General features: G+C 38.0%; 3 protein-coding genes across 4 annotated transcripts; 2 read left to right on the top strand and 1 right to left on the bottom strand.

Annotated features, from left to right (window-relative positions):
* Window positions 1-793: 793 nt before the first annotated feature.
* LOC109204552 (granzyme K-like) lies at window positions 794-7,187 on the bottom strand. Of its 2 annotated transcripts, none has more exons than XM_019365651.2 (5): window positions 7,146-7,187; window positions 2,922-3,063; window positions 2,245-2,383; window positions 1,712-1,981; window positions 794-1,630 (listed from the first exon to the last, which is right to left on the bottom strand). In XM_019365651.2, exons 2-5 carry the CDS (start codon window positions 3,005-3,007, stop codon window positions 1,469-1,471), a joined length of 657 nt encoding a protein of 218 aa, XP_019221196.1. In that variant the 5' UTR covers window positions 3,008-3,063; window positions 7,146-7,187; the 3' UTR covers window positions 794-1,468. The 2 variants fall into 2 exon arrangements, with proteins under 2 accessions (XP_019221196.1, XP_019221195.1); XM_019365650.2 differs by lacking the exon at window positions 7,146-7,187 and adding an exon at window positions 3,292-4,773.
* Window positions 7,188-10,809: 3,622 nt separating this feature from the next.
* Window positions 10,810-14,530, top strand: LOC100708915 (granzyme A). The gene is made up of 5 exons (XM_003451068.4): window positions 10,810-10,895; window positions 11,169-11,310; window positions 12,094-12,232; window positions 13,458-13,721; window positions 13,843-14,530. The coding sequence occupies exons 1-5, from the start codon at window positions 10,832-10,834 to the stop codon at window positions 13,999-14,001; spliced, it is 768 nt and encodes a 255-aa protein (XP_003451116.1). The 5' UTR covers window positions 10,810-10,831; the 3' UTR covers window positions 14,002-14,530.
* Window positions 14,531-22,165: 7,635 nt separating this feature from the next.
* On the top strand, window positions 22,166-27,000 carry LOC100709186 (granzyme K). The gene is made up of 5 exons (XM_003451069.5): window positions 22,166-22,251; window positions 22,525-22,666; window positions 23,676-23,814; window positions 25,751-26,020; window positions 26,145-27,000. The coding sequence occupies exons 1-5, from the start codon at window positions 22,188-22,190 to the stop codon at window positions 26,304-26,306; spliced, it is 777 nt and encodes a 258-aa protein (XP_003451117.1). The 5' UTR covers window positions 22,166-22,187; the 3' UTR covers window positions 26,307-27,000.
* Window positions 27,001-27,593: the final 593 nt, after the last annotated feature.

Raw genomic sequence — 27,593 nt, 5'->3', positions numbered from 1 at the left:
GGCAATAAAAAAGCCGATTTGTGCTAGGAATCCAACAATTTTAAATAAACTACCAATTCTTCCAAAAAGAGTGAAAAAATATAAAGCCAGAGTTATGCCAGAAGCTTGTTGATGCCTACCACAAACATATGGTTGAGGTGCAACTTGATTATACATACAAACAACCCACCTACAGCCCTCAACAGCCGTTTTTGGAGTAAATAACTAACATCTTTACTTTTATGACCCTGGCATCTTCCATAATTTCCTCAGGGATTAATAAAGTATTCAGAGTCTCACTGTGGCACTGACAATCAGTATTCGTACTGCACAACAAGGGGTTGCTCTCTGCTTTTTTGTGTGTGCACTATGACACAACTCCCCACAGAGGGCAAGGGCTATGCTAAAACTTTGATTTTTTATGTTGATGTCAGCATTGATAATACGCTAACATCAGCACTAGATGTAAATCTAGCATAGTATAGTATTCTTTTTGTGTCACTGTGAAGTTATATAAAGCAGTACTGAAACAAATAATGTTTTAAAAAGATCAAACAAAGAAAGTGCATATGTCACCCAATGAGTAATATATTACTTTAAAGTTTGGAGATGATCCAATGGAAATTAAAACTTTTTTCCTAATTCATGTAACCTTGACTTTTGTCCTGTGACCTTAAAGCATTACATACTTCAGTGTTGTATTTTATTATCTTTACCCATATGACTGAAGCAGACCTGGCTGAAATCTCTGACTTCTATAAGCTTTAAAAAAATGAAATCGCAAGATACATTTATGCATGTGATTTATGTGATTTTGCAAAACTTTATGGCTTTATTGTGACATCGTAGAGCGTTGTGTTAAAAAAAAAAGTGTGTAAATAAAAAGTGTGTTGTACAGCTGTACACAGTCATGGTCATAGAATACATAAAGAACAGACTAACATAATATTGAGTTTTTCATTTAAAAAAGTCCTCTTGATACAGAGAAGTGGATGAATCCAGGGACAAACTTCCATTTTACCATGAAACATCCAATTCTTCATCATATTCTTATCATTAAGGGCCTAATTGTCACATCTGCTCTTACCAGTAGCAGTTTATAAAAAGTGGAACATAAAAAAGAGACAATTGGCAGAAACTTGTTTTATAGAAAAAGGGATAACCTGATTTATGAACAGTCTGTAGTGACAACAGCTAAAATGACAAACATTAATCCACAAACCATCACACTGACTGTTTCCTTTTCATTTAGAGGGTCAATCCTATTATTGTTCACGCCACGTTGTAGCTGCCTTAAGTTCCTGCAGTGCAAAGTACAGAGTACAAAACCCTACCAGAAACTAAAACATCATAAACTATAAGAGAAAAAAATGCAACGCTAAAATGAATAATTGTCAACTAAGTGATCTACAGAGACCAAATATTATTTAACATAGAAGTATCAAAGATTCCCTTCTTGCTTTGCTCATATTGGTCGATGCCTGCGGATTCATGACATTTCAGATCTGTTAATGGTTTCTTGGATCCAGTCGAGTTGTTTGTTCGAGATAAACGAGTAGACTCCAGGTTTTTTAATAATACCACAACCATCTCCAAAAGAAGTGACTCCAGCCAGCTCTCCATTGCACAACAGTGGCCCTCCTGAATCCCCCTGCAGGAAAATCAAATTCACGATAGTTTTTCTTGGACTAACTAACAGGCGTGAAAAAATACATGCTTTTTATATACTTACTTGACAGGTATCAGCATTGTTTAAACCATTTGAACCAGCACATATCATGCCTCTGGTGATAACAGGTCTGTTGTTGTAATAATAATGAGAGTTGCACTTCTGTCTGTCAATCACAGTCACATTGACTGACATCAGGACATCCGACCAGTCCGTCTTTTCGGTTGTTCCCCATCCGGCCACCAGACACTTGCTGCCAGCTGGAGGGTCTTTGGCAGTGTTGCCCAACTCGAGCCATTTCACTGTTTTGGTCAACTCCACAGGTTTGTTAAGCTGAAAAAGAGTTAAAAATAACTATTACATATTGATAATGACTGTCTGTACATTAGCTTTACATAGTTGACCACAAAGTAAATATATGTATGCAACACTGTGGTAAAGTTTTGAACTGCCTGTCCTTTATTTATATATTTTATTTGGAAAATGGGAAATATATACAGCAATTTATTGAATTACATAATCTATAATATAAGGTTAAAATAAACTCATCCACATCTTTGCTTCATTTGTTTTTGGACACTGAATTATCAGCTTACCATGAGCAACATGAGGTCATTGCCCAGGAAGACACTGTAATAGTCCGGATGAGGAAAACGTTTCACAACTTCTCTGATTTGCCAAGAATCTCTTTCCACTTTCTGGAGGGAGTGGACTCCCAGGATCACTAGACTCACACTATAAAAGAAAAAACACAGTGATGATAGTTCATTTATATAAAATGTTAATAGGTCAGTCACCTTATTATATGTGGATTGTTGCATATGGCTGGGTTATGGCCATTACTGAGCATTAGATTAATTTGTGTGGTATAGTCGGTCAGCCAAATAAAGAATTTCAACAACATAAATTGAAAAAATCCATTATAAATAGCATTTCCTACAACAGCTCCATGAATATATAATGTTCACAATATAATGGAACATCTATTGAAATATAAATAAATATATATATATTTATTAAATATATCATGTCCAACTTTGTATATTTATCCTGTCAATTAAATGTAATCAACTTAACATGTAAAATTATAGTAAAATTTATTAGTTGACATTTGAAAATTCTGGATACTTGATACTGACACATTTTAGTGCCTATTTTCTCATTGTAGTTCTGGAGCAGGTGTAATAAAAAAATAACTTTTACATGGTCTGTTAAAAAAATGGTGTAATATTTGGATTTGAACATTTTAACACAGTAATCCTCGGGCTCCTACCCAGTGCAGTGAGCAGCAGTCAGTACCCATTGTGGATGGATTAATGTCCCTCCACAGAAAGATGTTTTGCTTTCCACATAGGCCATGAAAGGTAGTGAGTGTGGCTCAACCTCTTTCCCTTCAATAATCTCAGAACCATGGCCTAAAACAACAAAAAAAAATCCTGTCACATAACAAAACGAGCAGACTATCAAGTAATGAACAGCAATGAAGTAATGAAAGTAATGAACAGGCGAGTGAAACAAACACTCTGAACCAACTGCTTTGCAATACTAAAACACATCAGTAATGTGACATTGCATTTGCTGATTTACATGAAAGTCGAAATTACCAAACAGTAAATTCAAGTGCAACAAAAGACATTACTAACCTGGCTGGATGATGAAAAGGAGCATGCAACTGAAATTGCGCAACCAGAACATTTCTTCTTATCTCTCTTTGATCAGACGCTGAATGCATTATAACCCACTGTGATGCACATATTTATATGTTGAGCTGAAAGCTGTGGTTTGACCTTGGAAATTGATTAGTCAACAAAATCAACACATCAAACCCAACCGTTCAAAGTCTGTGGTTAAATATATCATTAATATCTGTCCCACAACACCCAGTCTACAGTGTTCCCACAGGTGCAAATTCCCACATAATGCCATCCATGGCCTGTAGGCCATACGTAGAATCATGAAAAGCAACTTCCTGGGAACCCTTTTTTTAACTTCACCAAGCATATCAGCAGCCTATTTTCTATCGAATGCAATGCTTGTACTCATGGGCAATTTTCATTCCCCACAGTAAAAACCGGTCCCCGGGTGGTTCATTTTTCAGGTCATGGACACCATCAAGATAGAAAAATGCACACATACACACACACACACACACACGCACACACACACTTACAAACTATGTAATGCTGCTATGTAATGATGGCGCTCACAGTTTCAGGGGGTGCAGATATGCCTGTGTGCCACTGAAACTTTTAACATTTATACACCCACGCTCAAATATGCATGGTGGTTGTGGAATTATGCTCTGGGTCTGTTTTCAGCCAGTGGTACTGGTGCACAAGGTGGATGTAATAAAGACAAAGGACTACCTCTAAATTCTTCAATTTCAGCTTGAACACAGTTGTTTAATCACAAAACAATGATCCCAAACACCTAGCCTTCCTACACATCAATCCTATAAAAAATTTGTAGATTGTGCTTTAAGGTCCATGCCAAGAAGCCAACAATTTTTAAATGAACTCTTTGAATAATTCCAAGCAGAGCAGAACAGTTCGAATATGTCATTGAAACACCCAAATTTCTCAGGCACAATAAGTCTTCTTATCTTGTTTTTTTATCAGGTGTTAAATGCACTGAAACCCAATTTGGCACAAAACTTTTTTATGCTGAGCTCAAAGGAAGTGCCGTAACCGTGAGTCAGCAAAATAGAGACATGGAACTGATGCATGAACTGATAAGCTTGTGGTCAAATTTAACATAAATAACAACCTTTTTTAATGACTGTGTGATGGAGATTCTTTACATGTGACATTTCCACTGGGTGTAGTGTATGTATATCACTGATATTTTCAGCTATACTTACAAGGGTTACTAAAAGCTGTTATATTCAGAAAAACTATAAAGCTGGTTGAAAAAATGAAACTGTGTTTGTGGAGGTAAATGATCACAAAAGACATAATGTTTTAATATAACACTCCAAAAAATGAAAGGAACACTAAATCAGTCTCAGCTGATTTGGTGTTAATGAAATTAACAACTAGAGGGGCAACAATGCGATAACTGCTAAAACCAGATTGGATTTACAGATGAAGGCCACTGACATTTTTCTCTCCTAATCTTTTCTGGCCATTTTTTCATTAGTTTTGCATTTGTCCAGCATTAGTGTCACTGCTGACATCATGAAGCGAACCCTGGACCCTACAGAGGTTGCAAAGATGGTCAAACTTCTCCAGGATGGCACATCAATGTTTTTGCCAGAAGGTTTGCTATGTGTCCCAGCACAGTCTCAAGAACATGTAGGAGATTCCAGGAGATAGGCAGTTACTTTGGGAGAGCTGGACAGGACCGTAGAAGGTCCTTAATCCATCAGTGGGGTATCTGCTTCCTTGTGGAAGCAAGAACAGGATGAGCAATGCCAGAGCCCTGCAAATTGGCCTCGAGCAGGTTACTTGTGTCAATGTCTCTGACCAACCAATTAGAAACAAACTTTGTGAGGGTAGACTGAGAACCCGACACCCTCTAGTGGGCCTTGTGCTCACTATCCAGATTAGTATTTGAAAAAGAATATCGGAATTGGCTGTGCTTTTCACAGATGAGAGCAGGTTCACCTTGAGCACACGTGACATAACTGGCGAACGGTATTCTGCCTGTAACATTGTTCAGCACAACAGGTTAGATGGTGGGTCGGTGATGGTTTGGAGAGGTGTATCTATGGAGGGCCACAGGCTAACCAGCGGCACCTTGACTGCCATTTGAAATTGGAATAAAATTCTTGGACCCAATTACAGACCCTATACTGGTGCAGTCAGCTATATGTTCTGCCAGGTGCACGAGAATGTGATGTGTTTTCTAAGTGTTCCTTCCATTTTTTTCATGAGTGTATTTACTGAAAATAGTTGTAAACAGTAGTTTCATCAAAAAGTTGTGAAATAAGTGTAAGCATTATGTGTACAATTTTTGCTTAATAATCATTATTTTTTATTATTTTATTTATAATTTTCCAAATTTATCAGTACAAGTGTGAAGTGGGTTGAAATCACACAGTGCTATCAAAAATATATAGCAAACCAACACCTGTTAACACAAATTAACACGTTTCTTCATGTTAATTCCACCTCTGTTAATAACCTGAGAACCTTCACAGACACACCTTGAAAAACCAGAATTTTTTATTTATTTATTTCTGTTTCTGGCTTTATTAGAAAGTAGAAAAGTAGAAATTATAGAAGAAAATGTCTTTGTTTTGGGGTTTTAAAGCACAAATACTCAGAATGAAAAATGAACAAATACGAAAGCATGCTCAAGAATGTATGTGTCAAAAAGCTGTCCATGAGACTCACTTTCAGTTTTAGTTTATAATACAGGAAGTGGTGAATCTGTCTAAAAATCTTTTTTTGTTGTCTAACTTTAATGAGTCTTAAAACAGTTTTTAAAAAATTGATTTCCCTGGTTTTATTGCAGCAGTGGCAATCAGCAGCAGCAGCAAACACGAATGCTCACATACTTGAGGAACTTATTTGGAAGTTATTTGAAAAAAGTGAAATGAATATTCATATTAATAGTCTTTTTGAGAGAAAATAAGGTGGCAATAAATGGGAAAAGGTCATTGCCAACTGTAGTGGGGAATGACTATACTATAGTTTAAGAGTAGCATAGAAAAGCCTTTCAGACAGTATGAAGAAGAGTGGAAACATTATTAATTAAGGTGGCAATAAAGAACAGTAAAGCAGCAGCTGTGTAGCTTCCCCCAGTTATTGTTTTGCTCCAATGGTGTCACCACCTGCTGGCCATCTGGAAAAAATGCAGGTTTGAAGCGCACTTGGAATGGCTTTTCTTTTCAAGTTCAGTTCAATTTTCAATTCAGTTTTATTTGTACAGCACCTAATCACAACAACAGTCCCCTCAAGGCGCTTGAAGTCTGGAAGCCAGGTTTTATGTACTTAATGCATTGACAGCAGCTAAACTACCAACAATAATACATCAGATATTACAGTGACTGTCTGAGGCTAAATTGGATTCGTGAAATTCCAGACTTCATTTTTTTAATCCATTGGAGTCTAATGTGTAACCCTAGGTTTTCTTTAATTATACCGCAAAAGTCACTTCTTTTGTTGTTCAAAACTCCAACCAGCAGAAACAGGAGGGAGAGGAGAGAATGAGAGAAGAAGAGGCAGCTGTGCAGCTTCAGCTTTGTGTCTTTTTCATTGTAGCTGAAGTCCAGGACAAACTGTGTTCCTTTTCACCTCAATACGAAACGCATAATATTTTCTCTGAATACCAGACGATTCTGTTTTTTACAGGACGGTTGGCAACTCTAATAATTAACCGTATGAATAAAATAAAGTTCAACATCAGTAACATCATAGCACCCACCCAGCTGTATAGAAACTCCGTCATGCTAGCTAGCACGCAGTATGAAAAAGTCAGCATAACGAAAATAAACTCCACCTAAACTTGGTTTATATCTGACTCAGATAGACTGCAGGTCATAACTTCTTACCTGAAGTTCAGTTCACCTGACACTCGGACCGGCGGCCGCTTTGGGTCTCTCCTCTTGCCTCCCTTTTCCTTCATGCACCTGCTGGCTTCCACCACTTGCTTACTGAATCTGTGGAAACTCCGCGATATCCACCACACGAAGTAACGAATAACGAGCCTATCTAAATCCCAGTAACGAGTAACGCGTTCCTGGTTTTGGCATAATAACTAGTTACCGTGCTCGTTACCACAATAATAACGTAGTTACTGTAACGCGTTACTTAATAACGCGTTAGTCCCAACACTGCTAATCTCTAAGGCCAAGCCCTACATACCACGTAAGGCCCTGGAAAAACTTATCCATGCCTTTGTTAGATCAAGATTAGATTACTGTAATTCCCTTTATACTGGTCTCCAATCTGCCCTTTTTCATAGACTGCAGCTCGTTCAAAATGCTGCTGTGCACCTAATAACTGGAACTGGTAGGTTTGAGTCTGTTACTCCAGTTCTTTCAGACCTGCACTGGCTCCCGATTAAATATTGCATTGATTTTAAAATCTTATTGCTCACTTTTACAATCATAAATAACTCCGCGCCCAGCTATTTTGCGGATCTCCTCAGCTTTTATACTCCTGGGAGAGAGCTTAGATCAGCAGGCCAAATGCTCCTGGTGTGACCTAGATCTCGGCTTAAGACCAGAGGTGACTGCGCATTCGCCTCTATTGCGCTCTACCTCTGGAATAATCCCCCTCAAGCTATTCGCGCGTCTGATTCAATTCAATCTTTTAAATCTCGATTAAAAAGTTATTTGTTTAGCCTTGCCATCCCCGCCTCCTAGAGCCCGCATTTTTAAGAGTACTGTAACTTATCTTTTTTTGCTTTGAGAAATGTTTATAATGATTTAACATTCAGCCTTTCAGCTTGTGCCTACTACTACTATGCCTGGTGTATTATTGGCTAGTTATGTCTCCCAGCTGTCAGTATATTTTATTTTTATTTATTTTATTTTTATTTGTATTATTTTATTTATTTGTATTTATTATTGCTCTAAATTGGTTCTGTGAAGCACTTTGGCAAACCTCTGGTTTTTAAATGTGCTATATAAATAAAATTGTATAATATTGTATTGTGCATGTCACGTTGTCACTGCACCCAGTGGAAATGTGACATGTGGTGAGCCCCCATCACACAGGAACTAAATGGTTATTACTCATATTAAATTTGACCACAAGCTTATCAGAATGCATCAATTCCCATGTCTCTATTTTGCTGACTCATGGTGAGAGCACATCTTTTGAGCTCAACATAAAAAGCTTTGCAATACATTGGGTTTCAGTGCATTCAACACCTGATAAATGAAAGATCAGAAAAAAATGTTCTGTCTGAGAAATGTGGACGCTTTAATGATTTCTCTGAATGTTGTTTTTCCATCAGAGAATCACCATGTGACATATATCTATAATGAGTTGGGTTCAAAGATTACATTTAGGCTGCCCCTACCTGAGCCTTGTTGTGATTTGGTGCTATATAAATAAAATTCAATTGGATTGCATTGAAGTAAACATCCATCCATCCATCCATTCGCTTCCGCTTATCCTTTTCAGGGTCGCGGGGGGCGCTGGAGCCTATCCCAGCTGTCATAGGGCGAGAGGCGGGGTACACCCTGGACAGGTCGCCAGTCTGTCGCAGGGCCAACACACAGGGACAGACAACCATTCACACTCACTCGCACATTCACACCTAGTGGCAATTTGGATTATCCAATTAACCTATCCCCACAAGCTGCATGTCTTTGGACAGTGGGAGGAAGCCGGAGTACCCGGAGGGAACCTACGCAAACACGGGGAGAACATGCAAACTCCACACAGAAAGACCCCGGCCTGATGGTGAAATTGAACTCAGGACCTTCTTGCTGTGCGGCAACAGTGCTAACCACCGTTCCACCGTGCTGCCCTTGAAGTAAACAAAATGTGCTAAATTAGGAATTAGTTCATTCCTCAAGTGAGAAATGAAAAAGGGGGACTGTTAGGAATAAAAGAAATATTTTTAATGTGTATCTGCTCATTATATTGTTTTATGTACTTTAATAATGAAGGCTTGTAGAGCAAGGCCACCTTTGACTCACAAATAAGTGCTCAGCCAGACTGAAAAACAGGAAGTTGTAGTGCACAGGCATATTAATAGATATAGACACTGTTACGGCCCTAGCAGGGCCTCATCCTGAAGGTGCCTGTGTGGGTGTGTCCTACAATCTCCCATCTGCCTGAGGTGCCACCTTCTTTCTTTTGTGCAGCTGACTCTCGTCAGTAATTAAGAGTATTTAAGCACAGGGAAAGGTGAGCTCTGGGCCAGAGTGCCATTAGTGTGGTTACAGCTTGTGAGCTGTGTTTTTGGTGGTTTCCGGCTAGTGAGTTTCAGGTCCGTGTTTGCAGCTAGTGAGCTGCTCTTTCTTTTTGGCTTACGTTTTACTTTATTGATCAACGCCTGAGTTTTGTTTGTTTTCTTAAATGGTGATAGCGGCTTGTCTGTCTCTTTTAGTTGAGCTACTTTAATAAAACTCTTTAATTTAACCCTTTGCCTCCTTGACTCCTTTTTCTGACCCGTACACCTTTTGTTACTTCCCCTCACCGCCTAGACCCCTCAGGGGAACGTAACAACACAAAAAAGAGGAACTTTCCATATAAGCAATGTTCAAGCCTGTGTGACGTGTGAAGTACCGAAATAACACCATATAAGACACAGCTGATGATTCTAATGTTAGAGAGCTCTTGCAACTGGCGTTTGAGCTGTGCAGGGTTCTCTCTCTCTGGAAGATGATTGAATAAAAAGAAATATAACTGTTTTAACACACTATGAGTCGGTTTTCTCTGTTTTGTCATGGGGAAAAAAGGATCGGGTTTAATAGAGCACATCTTTTGAGCTCAACATAAAAAGCTTTGCAGCACATTGGGTTTCAGTGCATTCAACGCCTAATAAACTAAAGATAAGAAAAAATGTTCTGTCTGAGAAATGTGGATGCTTTAATGATTTCTCTGAATTGTTGTTTTTCCATCAGAGAATCACCATACAACATCTATCTATAATGAGTTGGGTTCAAAAGATTACATGTATTTTCAATCCACATGAGGTCAAAAATATACACACGAACTCAAAAATATGCATATATCCCACCTCAACCAGATGCTTTTGGTAGCCATCAGCAAGCTGCTGACATAATTCTGACTCATCTTTACTCCTTCAAAATAATTCTTGTCACTTTGGCCAAATTACTGTTACATAGTTTGTGTGTTACGTCCTCACGAAGGAGGTCTAGGAGTGTGTGTGGGGACCGTTAACAAATGGTTTGGGAATAGAATGAAAAGGAAACCAAGCAGCGGTGTTTAACATATATTAATGTTTTTTTTATGAATAAGCTTAACACAAAGAGACGGCAACGCCGTTTTATCACTAACAACAAAAAGGAAAAAGGTCACTACAACAAAGACAGCAACAAACAAACAACAATGAAAAAAAGGCACTTCCACGGGCCCACTGCTACGGCCGTAACTCTGTGTGTGTGTGTGTGTTTGTGTTTGTGTTTGTGTGCATATGTTCATTTTTCTGACTCATTAATTCTGTGGTCATACCACATCCTTGTAGTTCAACATATAAAACTGAGCGTCACTGTGAGTTTCAACATTCAACATCTGATCAAAGAGGTAAGAAGAAATGTCCTGCCTGAGGAATTTCAGTGTTTTCGTCTCATGCATGTTTCTCTTCATCATCCAGCCAGGCAAGTAATTTCTTCTATTTTATTTTAAATGTATTTTTAAAAAAATATACTTTGTCCATCATGGAAACAATTTGAATGTAATACATCAGTAATGTATGAAAGATATATTACTGATGTATTACATCTATTACATGTGACATGTAAAACACACATTACATGTGTATAAAGCATTACAAAACAGTTGTCACAGGGTGTTTGTTTCACTCATCTGTTTTTGATTTCATGATGCGCTGATTTTGTTATGTGACTGGATTTTTTATTTTTTTGCTTTAGGTCATGGCTCTGAGATTATTAGAGGGAAAGAAGTTGAGCCACACTCACTGCCTTTCATGGCTCATGTGAGAAGTGAACGAGCTATGTGTGGCGGGACATTAATCCATCCACAATGGGTCCTGACAGCTGCCCACTGCACTGAGTAGGAACGCTTACTTTTCTTAAACTTTCAAATCAAAATATTGCAATATTTATGTTTAACTGACTGTGTGAATGATAATACATAAAGAGATTTAACAAGAGATCACAAGGAAAAGGTCTGTAAGACGACTTGATCTGACAGCTTGGTAGATTAATGAAACCAGAGGTTGATTACACTCTAAAAAATGACAAAAAAAATAAATCTTTTTTTCTATTCCAGGCTTCAAAATATCCATAAGTATGTATAAAAGGTACCTTTAAAATAACAAACACACAATAATCTTCTTTAAAGGTATTTTATGTTAGACTTGCTTCAGAACTGGAACAAAAAAGTAGACACTAAAATGTCTCAGAGTATTTTCTCCAGAATCTTTTCAAGCGTCATATATCAAACACTTTTTTGTAATTATTAATGTAAAATTGTTTAAAATAAATGGAGAGGATGAATATACAACATTTAAAACACTGGGAAATAAATTATTGTTCATTTTTTATTTATACTTTGTCCATTTTCCAAGAGACAAAATTGCACTCAGTTAAAGAATAACAGAAATCACGGCTACATACACATGAAATATGGAATAGGTTTCATGATCTGAAATGTTTTTATGATGTCAAAATTTTCATTCAGCTGTGGGAAAATATCTTGAAATTCATTTAAGGCTCAATAACAGCACAGGTGGAATTTTCCATATATAATGAGGGAACTATTATTATTTTATGATTGTTTTACACACTTCTGACCTATTACCATTTTATATACATGAACTGTTTTTGTTTACAGTATGATTCTAGTGATCCTGGGAGCACACTCCATAAGGAAAGTAGAAGTTGATTCTTGGCAGGTCAGAGTGGTTGAGAAACGATTTCCTCGTCCTGGCTATTACAGTGCATTCAAGGGCAATGACCTCATGTTGCTCAAGGTAAGTTGATAATTCACTGATCAATACCAAGTGAAGCAAAAGTTACCCTGAAACCCAGAAGAAAAATACTTTGATAATTAGATTTTTGTTTCAAAGAAACATGTTGTGTCTTATTGTTTGTTATTAATTTATCTTCTATCCCTTGAAGCGGACATAAGGTCTTGTTAGATCACAAAATGATATGATGAAGCAGAGTCATATTTAGAACTGTCAGGGGATGAAGTGGAGGAGGGCCAGACATTAGAGCAACAAGGTGAAAGTTCAGAAGGAGGACATACCAGCTTTTGAGGAGCCTGAGAAGGAGCAAAATGACAACAGGCAGAGTCCATTGTGGGCATTTTGTAATTTCTAAAACTGTCAGAGACCTGCAGTAAATTTCTCCTGTTAAAATGGGCCGTAGGTCCCAGTTCAGGCTCATCAAAAGCTGATGTGTCCTCTGAGCTTTCACCTTCCTGCTCTGATGTTTGGTCTTTCTCCTCCACCTCTACCCCTGACAATAGGAAGACAGATTCCCCTTCCATTTTTTTCTCCATCATCCTCTATTTGCTGAAGTATGGACATTGGTTGAAAATATGAGGTACATCCTGCTGTTCACTACAAAGAACAATAAATAAAGGTTTTGTGCTGGAAGTCATTAAATTACTGTGCATTTCCGAAATCCAACTAAATCAAAGGCCCTGAAATTGAAGAAAAAAATTAAATGTTAAGCAACAGAATTATAATATATGCAAAAAAATGTCACTTCACCTCCCTTTTCGCCATACAATATGGAAACTGCAATTTCCATCATTTTTGAAAGAAAGTTCATGTGCTCCATTAGTCCAGCCCCCATAAATGCGGCATCAATAAAAAGTTCAAGATGTCCCATTCAACTACACCAGGAGTCATATAGATTGCATAAATGGTGATTGAAAGTGCAGTTTTAGGCTCATGTCTCTGGCAGAGGACAAAAATTAATTGCTGGGTATTACTAGGAGGACAAAAGGTAAAAGTAAACTTATTCACATTAATATATAATGTATTTTTGTGTATATATATATTTAGACATTTCAAGAAGTTATGCCACCTATTTTCCATTTACAACACAAAATATATAAATAAATGAGTTGTGGTTCAAGACTTTAGCACAGTGCTGCATGAATATTTACTTTATGACCAACTCTGTAAAGGTCAAATATAAACAGTCATTAACAATATGTAATATTTCCATGTAATTATTTTTCAGCTTAAGAAACCAGCGATTCTAACCAATACAGTGAAACCCCTTCAGCTGGGCAAAATCGTCAGAGACCCTCCACCTGGAAGCAAGTGTATGGTTGCTGGATGGGGACAAACTGAAAACAACCAAACATCAGATGTTCTCCTGTCTGCCAATGTGACTGTGGTCAGCAGACAGACATGCAACTCTTATTACAACCATCACCCTGTCATCACCAGTAACATGATATGTGCAGGTCATGATGGTTTAGATGAGGGTGATACATGTATGGTAAGTATCAATAATGGATTGTTTTCTTCTTGAAAAGCCATTGAGCTCAGCAACTTGTTTTTTGGCATTTTCACACCAGTGCGTTAGTCAAAGAAAGACTATCATGTATTTATTCCTACAGGGGGATTCTGGAGGTCCACTGCTGTGTAATGGAGCACTGGTTGGGGTCACTTCATTTGGACCAAAGAATTGTGGCTCCATGAAACGTCCAGTCTTTTCCTTTGTCACAGAGAAACAACTCTCCTGGATCAAAAATACAATGAAGTTATCTGAAATATGATGAATCCGCAGGCATTAATCTATCTAAGCTGAGCAAGAAGGGAAACTTTTTTAGGATGTTTCTTGTCAAATCTGCAACAGCTATCACCATAGACCCCTTATTATTTTCTATTGTAACAGCTCATTGATTCTACATTTTATATTTTACTTTATATAATAACCATACATAAAAATTGTTATCCCTTGAAGCATTTTTTTTTTCCAAACAACTTAAAGTACTCCCAAGCAGGAGCGTTCCTGGTTGCTGCAGATGAATGCCACTGCTGCAGTAAAAGCACAGAAAAATTTTTTGTTTAAATGCACACAAAACTTATAAAAGTGAAGCAGCAAAGTGAGATTATTCAGCCTGTCAACCAAACAGATTCAGAACCTCCTGTATTACAAATGTAAACTGAAATTGAGACCTGTAAACATTTTTTTTTGACAAAGATAAATTCCTAAGCACGCTAAGTATGCTATTTTGTTTATTTCATTTCTCATTCTATTTGTGATTGCCCCCCCCCCCCCCCCCCCACACACACACACCTGACCAAAAAATAAAAAAATAACATACGCTCTGCTTATTCTACTTTATTAATAGAAAAAAACATTAAAAAAAATCTTTGAGCACTGTCATTCATATTACCATTAAAGCTAGAAGCATCAATAGAAAAGACGTTCCCTTCTGTCTTTCTTTCGCTGTTTGTACTGCCATTCTTTAAGAGTGTCATCTTTAGTATACCCTATGCATACCTTAGAGCTTACATTTATGCATTTCACTAAGTGGGCCCACGTCCTCATTTTAGGTTTAACAGCATTTTAGTTGGTAAAGATGAATGCTTGGACATGAATTGAGCTTTGGTTTGGGGAAGGCCTTGAAGGGGACTGGTGACGGCTCACTGGCCTGGCAGATCCCCATGTACTAAATAGAAGTGAAGAAGTTGAAGAATTGAAAAAAGGAGGCAGGGTGGGGCACGTGAACGAGAATGAACAGCTTGCAGAACTGGGAGAACGTATATAGATGAGAACCGGAAGGAGTGTGGTCCAGCTCCTGAAATTCCGATACATAATCTCCAAAAATATAAACAGTGGAAAAGAGGTAATTACAGCCTGACTTTGATGCCCAATATGCTTAGTGTTTTTGATTTTCTTTCCTTCCAATAATTTTTTTTTTAAATGAAAAAAAGATCAAAAATAAGGTAATGCTGTAGTTAGCACTGCTTCATCACAGCGAGAAGGTCCTGGATTTGAATTCACCATCTCGTCTTTCTGTGTGGAGTTTGCATGCTCTCCCTGTGTTTGCATGAGTTCTCTCCAGGTACTCAGGTACTCGAGGTTGCTCCCACAGTCCAAAGACATGCAGGTATTGGGGTTGGGTTAACTGGTGATTCTAAATTGGGCATAGGTGTGAATGTGAGTGTGAATGACTGTCTGACTCTCTGTGTTAGCCCTGTGACGGGCTGGTGACTTGTCCAGGGTGTACCCCGCCTCTTGCCCTATGAAAGCTTTAAATTTAAGTGGAAGAGAATGGAAGGATGGATTTCTTCAAAAGACAATTACAGTAATGCCAACAAGAATATGAGACTGTTCCAAAATATGCTGCACTAAACACAACTGATCTGTTTACCTCCACAAATTCTCATTTATTTATTTTTTAAGTTTTGTGGTTACAAGTGTAGATGAAAGTATCAGTTACCTTCCTACATATTTCCATCCACTGTGCACAATGCTTATTATTTATGATAAATGTGAACATTTGACCACAGGCTTTGAAATGATGACGCATTAGTTTCCATTTCTCTGTTTAGCTAACTCATTGATTTTTTTTGTGGTTAACCTGCATTCTTTAAACTCCAAAATAAAAGGCATTGCTTGTGCATTACTGCAGTTTTCAGTGCAGTCAGGGAACCACTGCTCTGATAAAAGAGAGATCTAAAGAAATGTTCTGCTTAGAAAATTTCTAAGTGCAATTAAAACATCTAGTTCTCCCAACTGGGGCTTCACCAACTCAGGTGAAGGACCAGTGAAGCATTTATTGAGAATATACCACAGTGCGCTGCACTAAACACAAATGATCTGTTTTTGTGAGTCAGAGAGAAAGGATTTTACTCAGAATTGTAGAAGTGAGGTCAGACTTGCTTTCAGACAAGGAGATATGGCAGGGCCAGATATTAGAACATGAAGGTCAGAGCTCAGAAAACATGCCAAAACTTGAGGAGCCTGAGTGGACCCCACCCACGGGCTGGGATGTCGTGCTTGCAGAAAATTCTTCTGCAATTCTCTGATAAACCTGCTACATAAGGGATGACAAGCTTGTTCTGTTTCTCCATATTTGGTGTCGGACCTTCTTTCCTGTGTATCTTTGCTCAGGACTTATTTGCTGAAGGCCCAGTTGGCATAACCAGATGTTTTAATCAAAGGAGTTTGCAAAGAAAAGCGTCTGGACTTCTTTAAGTTGCTTGAAGACGTTTCACCTCTCATCCGAGAAGCTTCTTCAGTTCTAAGGTCAAATGGCCGAGAGTCCCAGATTTAAACCCAGTGGGAGTATCCCCCCCAAGGAGGGACAAAGGACACCCTGGTGATCCTCTAATCACATGCGCCAAGGTGTGAAAGCGGGTGTGGGACCTAATCAGCCAGGGTTTCGGGTGAGCCCATTGTGAAACCTGGCCCCACCTTGTCATGTGAATTCCTGAGGTCAGATGGCCCAGGATTTGAGTGGGTGTTAAGGCGTCTGGGGAGGGAACTCAAACTGACTGAGAATCTTCACAGACAGATGTTTTAATAGGCTTCTTTAAATGTATGTGGTCCTTTTTTCCCCTTCTGGCTTAGACCAGTCCAGAAGTGGCAAACTATTATCATGTCATATCTTCCCTGGTAAACTTTATGTTTTCTATTCACTGAGTTGATGCGAACAGTAAAGGCTTCTACTTTTTGGGTTGTGATTTTGACCCAGGTGTCATCCACTTATCTGTACCAGTGGCTAGGTGCTGTCCCCTTCAAAGAGCTTTACTTTCCACTACCTCCATGTAAAGGTTGGCTACAGTGTGTGCCACTAGGGAGCCCATGGCACATCCATGTATTTGTCTATAGAAATCTCATTGTATTTAAAATATTTCAATAAGAAGACATCATTAGAAGGAATTGAACATGATTTATTTGATGTAAAGAATTCAGATAGAGGTATTTGGCAGTTAGAATATGATGACCCGTTACGGTGGAACTGAATCCCAGCAGTAGAGTTGCATGAAAGCTTCTACAAGGGAGAATGAAAGATGCACAGTGTCATGGCTTGGGGTTTTACTCTTTTTTCTCTCTTTTTTTTACCTTGAAGAGGCGTAATACTCCGAGTTCCAGACTAACTGGATGGGATATTTTGTATATATTTGTACTGTTTACTCTTTATTTGGCTGGGGCCTTTCTTTGTGAAGTTTGCATGTTCACCCATATCTGTGACTTCAGTGACATACCTACATGTCACGTTGTCACTGCACCCAGTGGCAATGTGACATGTGGTGAGCCCCCATCACACAGGAACTAAATGGTTATTATCATATTAAATTTGGCCACAAGCTTATCAGAATGCATCAATTCCCATGTCTCTATTTTGCTGACTCGTGGTGAGAGCACATCTTTTGAGCTCAACATAAAAAGCTTTGCAGCACATTGGGTTTCAGTGCATTCAACGCCTGATAAACTAAAGATAAGAAAAAATGTTCTGTCTGAGAAATGTGGACGCTTTAATGATTTCTCTGAATGTTGTTTTTCCATCAGAGAATCACCATGTGACATATATCTATAATGAGTTGGGTTCAAAAGATTACATTTATTTTCAATCCACATGAGGTCAAAAATATACACACAAACTCAAAAATATGCATACAGACTCAAATATATGCAGATGCCACACATCGACCAGAGGCTTTTGGTAGCCATCAGCAAGCTGCTGACATAATTGTGGAAGAACTAAAAGAGTTTAGTTTTAAAATGGTTGGTTTCCTTGCATTGGCCTTACTTTAAACCACAGTCAACAAATCTTCAGTAGGGTTGATGTTGGGCCTTTGAGACAGCCATTCCAGAAGCCTAATGTGTGGCTGCTTTATCCATTCTAGAACAAGTTTTTATGAGTTTGGGATCATTGTCCTGTTGGACACCTGAGAAAGGCCCAGTTATTACCAAGGTTCAGTGGTCTAGTTTTTGTGAAGTTAAAGAAATTGCTAGGCCTCCTTCTTCATGATTTTACTTACTTGGTGACAGAGTTAACCAATATACTTACTGATATACCACACATTATTAACCATTTGTGTGCATATGTTCATTTTGCTGACTCATTAATTTCTGTGGTCATACCACATGCTTGCAGTTCAATATATAAAGCTGAGCATCACAGTGAGTTTCAACATTCAACATCTGATCATTTTAATCAATTTTGCATTTTTAGTTTGTCCATATTCTTGTATGTTGTATCTTCACAGTATGTTGTTGTAGAAGCAAAATTGCACTCAGTTAAAGAATAACAGACATCACAGCTACATACACATTAAATATGAAATAGTAATAATTTTCCTTCAGCTGTGGGAACATATCTTGAAATTCATTTATAACATGATTACAGTGTGGGTGAAATTTTCCCTGTTCTCACTTCCAAAGTGTAACATTTTATGCTAGGTGCCAGCCTCGTCCCAGGCAGACGAGGAGGAGCCTCCTATCCCCCTCTCGTCCCTTCACTGGGCTCATCACATCCCAACCCAGCTAGCATTCTGCACTGGAGTCCGTCGTGTGATGCCACCACGGCTCCCCTCGTGTCAGTGCCCTGTAAATGAACAAATAGGGGCCAGAACAATTATCCCGGAAGTGGCCCTGGCTTATAGCCATGGCGACCTCTCCCAACACAGCTGCACCGGTGAACAAAAGTGGAGACACTACTCACAAATGCAGGCAGAGGTATACCTCTCCCCTGCTGCCAATCACACACGCTGTCTCCTACTGTCGCTGTTCCTGCTGTCAGGACTGGGTGGCCACGTCACGCTGACCCGTCCTTCTCCAGATGAAGCGTCGCACCCCCACAATGAGGAAGAGGGTCCCTCTTTTTCTACTGGCCTTCTTGCATTCCTCTTCATGTCTGGGGCCTCTGTGCTCCAGTGCTCCACTAGCTTGCTTTTAATAGGTCTTTAATAGGTCTTTAAACAGCTGATAGGTGATCCCTATCAGCAAATTGTCCCATGCCCAGCCAATCCAAAGTGGATTAAAACAATGTCAAATAAAACACTAAAAACCATACAATACAAACATTAGAATAAAATCATGCAATAAAAACTATACTTGAAAATAAACACTAAAATCAAAATAAAATCAATATGAAAGAATAATAACAACAAAAAAGTTCCACTGTGTGACACGTGCTTACGGGAAAGTAACAGTGATCTAATTACTTTTTTGCGATAGTAACCCCTTACTTTGAAAATTACTTGGAAAAAAGTAATCAGATTTCACGTTAGTGCCCATCTCTGGCCCCCCACAAATGTGGCATCAATAGAAAGTCCAGGATGTCCCATTCAACTACAACAGGAGTCATATAGATTCGATAAATGGTGGTTGACAGTGCAGTCTCAGACTCATGTCCCTGACAGAGGACAAATATTAATTGCTGGCCATTACTAGGAGGGTAAAAGCAAACGTATTCACAATAATCTATAATGTATTTTTGTGTATATATAATTACACCAGGGGTCTGAAACTTGTGGCCTGTGGGTCATTTGCAACCCACGTCACCCTTACTTGTGGCCCGTATAGTGACGTGATGAAATATAATGGAATTTGGCCCCCTGAAGTTTTTTTTTTTTCTTGTCAGGGAGGATTTGTTTGTTGTTCAGTACAATGTTAAAATACATCTTTAAAAAGCAAAAACTTATTCAATATGAAGGTAATATGAGCAGAGAGTACAAACATGTTGAGTGATTGGCTGTGTTAGTTCAGTGAGAGAGTTATTTGTAAAGAAAATAGTTTTCCCTAGCAGTCAAAAACGTATGTGTACACTTATCTCTGAATTTTTATTTTGTTGAATACAAATAAAATGATACTAGAAGTGCTGCCACGTGTGTGGCCAGAAAGAGTACAAATTTGTTTATTTGTTGGTTCAATGAAAGGCTTCAGTTAGTTAGGAATGAGAAAAAATGCTTTCAGGTTTGCAGTTTTGTCTTGTTATACAATAATAGAAATTTTAAAGAAAAACAAAAAAACTACATTTTTTTGTCTGTTTGTTTGTTTGTGTCAGGGCTGACTGAACAGACTCAACCGCAGATTCAAACAAGAATCAAACAGTCTTTTATTTAGACATTTCAATCAATTACTCCACCTGTTATCCATTTACAAAACAAAATATATTGGAGAAAATTCTTCTGAATTTCTCTGATAAACCTGCTGCATAAGGGATGACAAGCTTGTTCTGTTTCTCCATATTTGGTGTCGGACCTTCTTTCCTGTGTATCTGTGCTCAGGACTTATTTGCTGAAGGCCCAGTTGGCATAACCAGATGTTTTAATAGGCTTCTTTAAATGTATGTGGTCCTTTTTTCCCCTTCTGGCTTAGACCAGTCCAGAAGTGGCAAACTATTATCATGTCATATCTTCCCTGGTAAACTTTATGTTTTCTATTCACTGAGTTGATGCGAACAGTAAAGGCTTCTACTTTTTGGGTTGTGATTTTGACCCAGGTGTCATCCACTTATCTGTACCAGTGGCTAGGTGCTGTCCCCTTCAAAGAGCTTTACTTTCCACTACCTCCATGTAAAGGTTGGCTACAGTGTGTGCCACTAGGGAGCCCATGGCACATCCATGTATTTGTCTATAGAAATCTCATTGTATTTAAAATATTTCAATAAGAAGACATCATTAGAAGGAATTGAACATGATTTATTTGATGTAAAGAATTCAGATAGAGGTATTTGGCAGTTAGAATATGATGACCCGTTACGGTGGAACTGAATCCCAGCAGTAGAGTTGCATGAAAGCTTCTACAAGGGAGAATGAAAGATGCACAGTGTCATGGCTTGGGGTTTTACTCTTTTTTCTCTCTTTTTTTTACCTTGAAGAGGCGTAATACTCCGAGTTCCAGACTAACTGGATGGGATATTTTGTATATATTTGTACTGTTTACTCTTTATTTGGCTGGGGCCTTTCTTTGTGAAGTTTGCATGTTCACCCATATCTGTGACTTCAGTGACATACCTACATGTCACGTTGTCACTGCACCCAGTGGCAATGTGACATGTGGTGAGCCCCCATCACACAGGAACTAAATGGTTATTATCATATTAAATTTGGCCACAAGCTTATCAGAATGCATCAATTCCCATGTCTCTATTTTGCTGACTCGTGGTGAGAGCACATCTTTTGAGCTCAACATAAAAAGCTTTGCAGCACATTGGGTTTCAGTGCATTCAACGCCTGATAAACTAAAGATAAGAAAAAATGTTCTGTCTGAGAAATGTGGACGCTTTAATGATTTCTCTGAATGTTGTTTTTCCATCAGAGAATCACCATACAACATCTATCTATAATGAGTTGGGTTCAAAAGATTACATGTATTTTCAATCCACATGAGGTCAAAAATATACACACGAACTCAAAAATATGCATATATCCCACCTCAACCAGATGCTTTTGGTAGCCATCAGCAAGCTGCTGACATAATTCTGACTCATCTTTACTCCTTCAAAATAATTCTTGTCACTTTGGCCAAATTACTGTTACATAGTTTGTGTGTTACGTCCCTACGAAGGAGGTCTAGGAGTGTGTGTGGGGACCGGTAACAAATGGTTCAGGAACAGAATGAAAAGGAAACCAAGCAGCGGTGTTTAACATATATTAATGTTTTTTTATGAATAAGCTTAACACAAAGAGACGGCAACGCCGTTTTATCACTAACAACAAAAAGGAAAAAGGTCACTACAACAAAGACAGCAACAAACAAACAACAATGAAAAAAGGCACTTCCACGGGCCCACTGCTACGGCCGTAACTCTGTGTGTGTGTGTGTGTGTGTGTGTGTGTGTGTGTGTGTGTGTGTGTGTGTATATACATTTGTGTGCATATGTTCATTTTCCTGACTCATTAATTCTGTGGTCATACCACATCCTTGTAGTTCAACATATAAAACTGAGCGTCACTGTGAGTTTCAACATTCAACATCTGATCAAAGAGGTAAGAAGAAATGTCCTGCCTGAGGAATTTCAGTGTTTTCGTCTCATGCATGTTTCTCTTCATCATCCAGCCAGGCAAGTAATTTCTTCTATTTTATTTTAAATGTATTTTTAAAAAAATATACTTTGTCCATCATGGAAACAATTTGAATGTAATACATCAGTAATGTATGAAAGATATATTACTGATGTATTACATCTATTACATGTGACATGTAAAACACACATTACATGTGTATAAAGCATTACAAAACAGTTGTCACAGGGTGTTTGTTTCACTCATCTGTTTTTGATTTCATGATGCGCTGATTTTGTTATGTGACTGGATTTTTTATTTTTTTGCTTTAGGTCATGGCTCTGAGATTATTAGAGGGAAAGAAGTTGAGCCACACTCACTGCCTTTCATGGCTCATGTGAGAAGTGAACGAGCTATGTGTGGCGGGACATTAATCCATCCACAATGGGTCCTGACAGCTGCCCACTGCACTGAGTAGGAACGCTTACTTTTCTTAAACTTTCAAATCAAAATATTGCAATATTTATGTTTAACTGACTGTGTGAATGATAATACATAAAGAGATTTAACAAGCGATCACAAGGAAAAGGTATGTAAGACGACTTGATCTGACAGCTTGGTAGATTAATGAAACCAGAGGTTGATTACACTCCAAGAAATGACAAAAAAAACATTTCTAATCCAGCCTTCAAAATATTCATAAATACATATAAAAGGTGCCTTTTAAATAACAAACACACAATAATCTTCTTTAAAGGTATTTTATGTTAGACTTGCTTCAGAACTGGAACAAGAAAGTAGACACTAAAATGTGTCAGTTTATTTTGTCCAGAATCTTTTCAAGCGTCATATAAAACACTTCATTATAATTACTTTTTTTGTAACAATGTGTTTATTGAGTTTTTAGAACCCAAAAAAATACAGGTCAAATAAATCGTATACAGAAATATGAAAGAATATTCATCAGACAAAAAAAAAACAAAAACGTAAAACAACAAAACAAACAAACAAAAAAAAAACAGATGGACTATACAAAGTTTAATTTCTTTATTATATTTATTATAATTATTAATGTAAAATTTTTTAAAATGAATGGAGAGGATTAATATACAACATTTAAAACATTGGGAAATAAGTTATTTTTATTTATAGTTTGTTCATTTTATTGTATGTTGTATCTTCACAGAGTATTTTGTTTGCACTAGTCATTGTCCGAGAGACAAAATTGCACTCAGTTAAAGAATAACAGAAATCACAGCTACATACACATGAAATATGAGATAGATTTTATAATCTAAAACATTTTTATAATGTTGAAATTTTCATTCAGCTGTGGGAAAATATCTTGAAATTCATTTAAGGCTCAATAACAGCACGGGTGGAATTTTCCATATATAATGAGGGAACTATTATTATTTTATGATTGTTTTACACACTTCTGACCTATTACCATTTTATATACATGAACTGTTTTTGTTTACAGTATGACTCTAGTGATCCTGGGAGCGCACTCCCTCAGGAAAGTGGAAGTTGATTCTTGGCAGGTCAGAGAGGTTGAGAAACGATTTCCTCGTCCTGGCTATTACAGTGCATTCAAGGGCAATGACCTCATGTTGCTCAAGGTAAGTTGATAATTCACTGATCAATACCAAGTGAAGCAAAAGTTACCCTGAAACCCAGAAGAAAAATACTTTGATAATTAGATTTTTGTTTCAAAGAAACATGTTGTGTCTTATTGTTTGTTATTAATTTATCTTCTATCCCTTGAAGCGGACATAAGGTCTTGTTAGATCACAAAATGATATGATGAAGTAGAGTCAAGTAGAGTCATATTTAGAACTGTCAGGGGATGAAGTGGAGGAGGGCCAGACATTAGAGCAACAAGGTGAAAGTTCAGAAGGAGGACATACAAGCTTTTGAGGAGCCTGAGAAGGAGCAAAATGACAACAGGCAGAATCCATTGTGGGCATTTTGTAATTTCTAAAAATGTCAGAGACCTGCAGTAAATTGCTCCTTTTAAAATGGGCCGTAGGTCCCAGTTCAGGCTCATCAAAAGCTGATGTGTCCTATGAGCTTTCACCTTCCTGCTCTGATGCTTGGTCTTTCTCCTCCACCTCTACCCCTGACAATAGTAAGACAGATTCCCCTTCCATAGTTTCTTTCTTTTTTCTCCATCATCCTCTATTTGCTGAAGTATGGACATTGGTTGAAAATATGAGGTACATCCTGCTGTTCACTACAAAGAACAATAAATAAAAGTTTTGTGTGGCAGGTTTGAGTTGTGGTTCAAGATTTTAGCATAGTGCTACATGAATATTTAATTCATGACCAGCTCTGTAAAGGTCAAATATAAGCAGTCATTATCAATATGTAATATTTCCAGTGTTAGGAAGGTTACTTTTAAAATGTATTTCACTACAGATTACATGCCCCAAAATGTATTTTGTAATGTATTCCGTTACGTTGCTCAATGAGAGTAACGTATTCTGAATACTTTGGATTACTTAATATATTATCAAGCTTTTTACATCTACATGAATGTGCTATTGCGGATTGATTTATTACTATTATTGAAGGATAGTCGCCATACCAATACCAACTATTTTAATTCTTAATATAAAATGAGTAACAGTAAGGTGGCCATTAGGCTGCACTTTTTCTGGGTGTATATAAAACAGGTCCGCGGCACCGAACCATAGTAAAGGGACCTCCGGCTAATACGTCAGGTTCTGTGTCGGCCTCGTAGCCGAAAACTAGCTTTACTTTGTTGTCTGGGTCAACTTTGCTAGTGAGAGACAGAGAGAGGCGTTGAATGGCTGCTCCAACTGAACTTATTGTTTCGGAGAAAAACAAAGTGTACAGTCGAGTCTTAATAGCTTACTTGCAATGGGGCTACACTGACCGTGAGGCTACATTCTTTAGGACTATGCCTGTAACACTCTGCCTATTGTCTTCATATTAGATCATTTTTTGAACAGTAATTTTTAAAAATATTTCTTCAGGTCATTTTATGGCCGCAAGTAGAGGTGACATGGGCCACGAGATTGAGACCCAGGCATTAGGCATACCCTAACACATGAAAAAGGAAAAGACCGCCGTGTGATCCCACGAGGCGACCGTGGCTCAGGGGATTGGGAAGCTCATCTGTAACCGGAAGGTTGCCGGTTCGATCCCCCTGCTCTCTCGGTCCTGGTTGTTGTGTCCCTGGGCAAGGCATTTTACCCTACCGCCTACTGGTGATGGCCAGAGGGGTGTGATATGGCAGCCTCACTTCTGTCAGTCTGCCCCAGGGCAGCTGTGGCTACAACTGTAGCTTGCCTCCACCAGTGTGTGAGAGTGAATGAATAGTGGAATTGTAAAGTGCTTTGGGTGCCTAGAAAAGCGCTATATAAATGCAATTCAATCCATTATTTCAACAAAGTAACTGTATTCTGAATACCACCTTTTTAAACTGTAACGGAATACAGTTACTCATATTTTGTATTTTAAATACGTAATGCCGGTACATGTATTCCATTTATCCCCAACACTAAATATTTCCATTTAATTATTTTTCAGCTCAAGGAACCAGTGATACTAACCATGGCAGTGAAACCCCTCCAACTGGACAACATTGTCAGAGACCCTCCACCTGGAAGCAAGTGTATGGTGGCTGGATGGGGAGTAACTGAAAACAACCAAATATCAGATGTTCTCCTGTCTGTCAATGTCACTGTGGTCAGCAGACATACATGCAACTCTGGTCATTATTACAACGGAAACCCTGTTATCACCAAGGGCATGATATGTGCTGGTGCAAATAGTTTAGATGAGGGTGATACATGTAGGGTAAGTATCAATAATGCATTGTTTTTCTTCTTGAAAAGCCATTGAGCTCAGCAACTTTTTTTTGGCATTTTCATACCTGTAAGTTGGTCAAAGAAAGACTATCATGTATTTATTCTTGCTACAGGGGGATTCTGGAGGTCCACTGCTGTGTAATGGAGCACTGGTTGGGGTCACTTCATTTGGACCAAAGGATTGCGGCAACAATTTTCCTGGAGTCTACTCATTTCTCTCAGTGAAACAACTCTCCTGGATCAAAAATACAATGAGGTTTTCTGAAATGTTATGAATCCACAGGCATCAATCTATATGAGCTGAGCAAGAAGGGAATCTTTGATGCTTTTTTGTCAAATCTACCACAGCTATCACCATAGACCCCTTACTTGAGCAATATCTATTGTAACGGCTCATTGATTCTATATTTTATATTTTACTTTCTACTTGCTTGCTATAATTTTTAAGTACTGTGTATACAAAAATGGACACAGTGACCGTGATAGTTTGTGAATAACCATACATAAAAATTGTTATCCCAGAAACCATTTTTTCCAAACAACTTAAAGTACTCCCAAGCAGGAGCGTTCCTGGTTGCTGCAGATGAATGCCACTGCTGCAGTAAAAACACAGAAAAATTATTTGTTTAAATGCACACAAAACCCATAAAAGTGAAGCAACAAAGTGAGATTATTCACCCTGTCAACCAAACAGATTCAGAACCTCCTGTATTACAAATGTAAACTGAAATTGAGACCTGTAAACATTTTTTTGACAAAGATAAATTCCTAAGCACGCGAAGTATGCTATTTTGTTTATTTCATTTCTCATTCTATTTGTGCTTAACCCCCCCAAAAAAATTAGCATACCTTTGCTTTTTCTGCTTTAATAGAAAAAAAAAAACTAAAAAATTCTTTGAGTACTGTCATTTATATTACCATTAAAGCTACAAGCATCAATGAAAAAGACATGTTTCCTTCTCTCTTTCTTTCGCTGTTTGCACTGCAATTAAATAGAAGTGTCATCTTTAGTATAGCTTGTGAATAGCTTATAGCATATCTTTATGCATGAATATAAACAGGAAAAGTTGTAATTACAGCCTGACTTTGATGCCTAAGATACTTAATATCTTTGATTTTCATTCTTTCAAGGATTTTTTTCTTCCTTCAAGGAAAAAAAAAAATAAAAAAAAATAAGGTAATGCTGTAGTTAGCACTCCTCCCTCTCCCTGTGTTTGCATGAGTTCTCTCCAAGTACTCAGGTACTCGAGGTTGCTCCCACAGTCCAAAGACATGCAGGTATTGGGGTTGGGTTACCTGGTGATTCTAAATTGGGCATAGGTGTGAATGTGAGTGTGAATGACTGTCTGACTCTCTGTATTAGCCCTGTGACGGGCTGGTGACTTGTCCAGGGTGTACCCCGCCTCTTGCCCTATGAAAGCTTTAAATTTAAGTGGAAGAGAATGGAAGGATGGATTTCTTCAAAAGACAATTACAGTAATGCCAACAAGAATATAAGACTGTTCTAAAATATGCTGCACTAAATACAACTGATCTGTTTACCTCCACAAATTCTTATTTAT

Source organism: Oreochromis niloticus, linkage group LG12 (genome assembly GCF_001858045.2).
Source record: "Oreochromis niloticus isolate F11D_XX linkage group LG12, O_niloticus_UMD_NMBU, whole genome shotgun sequence".
Classification (NCBI taxonomy): domain Eukaryota; kingdom Metazoa; phylum Chordata; class Actinopteri; order Cichliformes; family Cichlidae; genus Oreochromis; species Oreochromis niloticus.
The sequence above is the reverse complement of the archived record's forward strand: the minus strand, read 5'-3'. Positions and strand labels throughout refer to the sequence as shown.